At 60.9% G+C, this 3,480-nt stretch overlaps 1 protein-coding gene across 1 annotated transcript; it reads right to left on the reverse strand.

Moving 5' to 3' along the window:
* Nucleotides 1-257: 257 nt before the first annotated feature.
* LOC120390544 (CD276 antigen-like) lies at nucleotides 258-3,279 on the reverse strand. Its single transcript, XM_039513274.1, has 4 exons — nucleotides 3,233-3,279; nucleotides 2,622-2,969; nucleotides 669-965; nucleotides 258-292 (listed from the first exon to the last, which is right to left on the reverse strand). Exons 2-4 carry the CDS (start codon nucleotides 2,890-2,892, stop codon nucleotides 258-260), a joined length of 603 nt encoding a protein of 200 aa, XP_039369208.1. The 5' UTR covers nucleotides 2,893-2,969; nucleotides 3,233-3,279.
* Nucleotides 3,280-3,480: the final 201 nt, after the last annotated feature.

Genomic DNA, 3,480 nt, shown 5'->3' on the forward strand with positions numbered 1-3,480 from the left:
CTCTTGGCCAAGGTCAAGGGCACCAGGCGGAGGGGCATGGCCGGATGGTAGAGCTGGGGCAGTGGGGTTGTCCTGGCTCCCCTGGGGTTCAGTTGCCGGGAGATGATGGAGCCTGGGTGGTGCTAGATCTTGCTCATGGTGGCTCTAGCTCTGCCCCAGCCGATCCCTAGGACTTGGCCCCGGCTGGCTGCTCGTGGCCAGTGGGGCTGGCTGGGATTGGGCAAGAGATCTCTTTCTGCTTCTCCTCCTCCTCCTCCTCAGCCTTCCTCCAGGAGCGGGATCCAGCCGGGCCCTGGCGGAGACGGTAGAGAAACGCAACAGCCAGCTGGACAACGAAGAGGCAGGCGGCACAAATGACAGCCAGAAGGCCGGGGGACCCAGGAGTCCTACAACAGAGAGCGAGGATGGGGCTGTGATGCAGTGCAGGGGTCGCACCCTGATGCCAGCTGGGGCGAATGCTCAGAGAAAGGGGCGGGAGCCCAATCGCATCGGCAGGGCGGATTTACCATTGGGGAGAACAGACCGGGCGGGAATAGATGGGGATCCCCCATCCCCATTGGGATTCCTGCCCCCACCCCCATTGGCTTCCTGCCCCCACTCTTTATCAGGGTTCTCAGGGCTGAGCTGCCCCTGGGGGCTGAAATCCAGATCTCCCCTCCCTGGCTCACCTGGGCTCAGCTGCAGGCTCATCGGCCGGGTAATTGGTGCCCCCAGCACATGAGGGGTTAACATGAAGGTCAGCCTGGCGCTGTGGGTCGCAGGCGGCACCGTGACCCAGCTGGTGACATGGTAGAGCCCCTGTTCATCCACCTGCTGCTCCGTGGCACCTTCTGCTGTGACGTCCCTGCCTGCCTCGTCCAGCCACTGCACCGTGGCCGCGGGGTACCCGCCCCCCCCCGTGCGGACGGTCAGCGTGACCCCGGCGCTGGAGAGGCTGAAGGTCAGCTGGGGCTCGCTGAACGGGGCTGGAGGGAAGAAACGTGGGGGCGGATTTAGGGAGGGGGCTCAGAATTGGGCCCCACGGGCTGGGTCCTGCCCTGAGTTGTGAATCCGGATTGAGTCCGCTCTGGCACAGGGCTCACACTGGGGTCACTGAAGGAGCCCTCAGCAATTCGCAGCTGGGACATGCAGGGCAGCCGCAGCGCAGAGATTCCAGCCAGGCTCTGAGGGCTCCGGCTCCAGGATTCACCCTCCCAGCACGTGGGATTAACCCGGCACCGCAGCAGTTCTCGACCCCAAAGTGGGTTGTGACCCTGTTTTAATGGGGTCGCCAGGGCTGGCTTAGACTTGCTGGGGCCTGGGGCCAAAGCTGAAGCCCTGGGGGTGGGGATCAGGTTACAGGCCCCTTGCCTGGGGCTGAAGCCCTTGGGCTTCGGTTTTGGCCCCCACACTGGGGGCAGTGGGGCTCGAGCGGGCTCAGGATTTGGTCCCCGCTCCGGGGGTCGTGTGGCAACTTTTGTTGTCGGAAGGGGGTCGCGGTGCAATGAAGTTTGAGAACCCCTGCGACAGAGTCAGCTGCAGGAAATAACAGGCTAGCACCAAGCAGCAGGGAAGACAGCAGCTGACCTCAGCTGCAGGGAAGACATTTTAAAGAGAACAACATCAGGTTGTGTCTGGGGCTTGAACCAATGACCTAAGCAATGTCTAACCCCCTGAGCGGCAGCCGCCTGAGCTAAAGAACCAGCCGCAGTAACGCAACAGTGCGAGTGTAGCTGAGCCCTGACCCAACATGAGGCCTCCCCCTTTGGAAGACAGGATTAGGGGGCAAATGACTCATCAGGCTGGAAACACGACATTTGTGCTAAAGAAGATGAGTGAAGAGATCAGCAGGCTGAAAAGACAGAATGTCTGAGCCAGCTAAGAGAAGAGGGAGAACACCCCGGGACCTATTTACTGTGAACCAGCTGACAAGGGAATGGAGAGATGAGGGAAAGAGGAAGTCGAAATGTGGACAGAGCGTGCGGCTCAGGGACTGGTTCCTGCTAAGTAACCAGCCAATCGTAAAGTCGGACGCCGGGTAGAGTAAATGGGATGCAATCGGTAAATGCCTATAACAAGAACAAGTTTCTTAGGGACGTTGGAGCCGAGACAAATCCTGCATCACCCCCCTGCATTTGAAGCAGCTCAGCTCAGCGTAGCATTGCTGTGAGCCAGATAAAAACACTTGACCAAGAAAGTGTGGAGTGGAACTGAGTTCTCGGGAAGCCGGGTGGAACGAGGTCTCGGAGGGAATTCCGACAGCGAGGAGGGTAATACAGTGCCATGTAGCCCGCAACCACTAAAGAGGGACACAGAATCATGCAGCCTGCGGCCACTAGATGGGGACATGGTGCCACACAGGCTGTGGCCACTAGAGGGGGACACGGAGTGACTCAGGCTGCAGCGACCGGGGAGGGGACATGGTGCCACACAGGCTGTGGCCACTAGAGGGGGACATGGAGCCACACAGGTGGCAGTGACTGGGGCGGGGACATGGTGCCACCCAGGCTGCAGTCACTAGACGGGGACACCCAGGCTGCAGTCACTAGACGGGGACACCCAGGCTGCAGTCACTACCAGGTACACGGAGCCACTGTGCGTTAGCCAGACCCGTCCTGGGATGCAGCAGCCCCAGCACTCACCTCCCACTCTCAGCTCCGTGCGTTCAGACGTCTTGCCCAGCTCCGAGGTGACGTGGCAGAGGTAGACGCCCTCGTCCTGGGTGCGGACGCCCCTCAGCGTCAGGGACGCATCGCCCCAGGCCAGCCCCGCTGGATCCAGCTGGGTCCGGTTCCTATAAACCTCGTCCTGTTTCTCCAGCTGCTCCCTCCCGTAATAATAACTATGAACCTCCAGGTCCTCTGCCCCCGCCCGCCCCTTCTGCCAGGTGAGGGTCAGACGCTGGAGGTTCATCCCAGGCTGGGACGGGAAGAGGCAGCTCAGGGTGACGTCCCCCCCGAAACGAGCTACCACGTCTGGTGCTGACTGCACTGCAGGGAGGAAAAAACACAGCGGTTAGTGAGATTTAGGGTGTGAGAGCCTCGCCTCTCCCAGCAGGGGGCGCTGTGGGCAGCCGGGTGGGACTGTCAGCCTCACGGGAGCTCCCGACTCCTCCAGCCCCAGCCTGGCCCTGCGGGGGGCACTGTGGGGAAGGGGGCGGGAATGCCGGCTGGGGGAGGAGCTCACTCCAGCTGTGATGCGCAAGGATTTGCCATTATCCCAGTACGGTGCCATGAGTGACATTCCCAGTTACCTTTTCCTATGAACAGAATGGGAAAGTGCAGCCAATGGATGAGGAAAGTCTTCGTCGCTGTCCCGGGTGGCAGGGAATGGTGCCTAGTGATTAATGGCTGGGACTCAGGAGTCCTGGGTTCGAATCCTTGTTCTGCCACACACCCTCTGTGCACCTCGGATGCAGCATGTCCACCTCTGTGCCTCAGTTTCCCCATCTGTAACAGGGGAACACCAAGCCATCCTGCGTCTCGGTCACTGCCAAATTCC

The sequence above is a fragment of the Mauremys reevesii genome, linkage group 24 (assembly GCF_016161935.1).
Source record: "Mauremys reevesii isolate NIE-2019 linkage group 24, ASM1616193v1, whole genome shotgun sequence".
Lineage (NCBI taxonomy): Eukaryota > Metazoa > Chordata > Testudines > Geoemydidae > Mauremys > Mauremys reevesii.

Coding starts and splice junctions, on each gene's coding strand:
- LOC120390544 (XM_039513274.1), bottom strand. CDS start 2,892: ATGAACCTCCAGCGTCTGACCCTCACCTGGCAGAAGGGGCGGGCGGGG. Junction 966..2,621: donor CACGGAGCTGAGAGTGGGAG/GTGAGTGCTGGG, acceptor TCTTCCCTCCAG/CCCCGTTCAGCGAGCCCCAG. Junction 293..668: donor GAGCCTGCAGCTGAGCCCAG/GTGAGCCAGGGA, acceptor CGTCTCCGCCAG/GGCCCGGCTGGATCCCGCTC.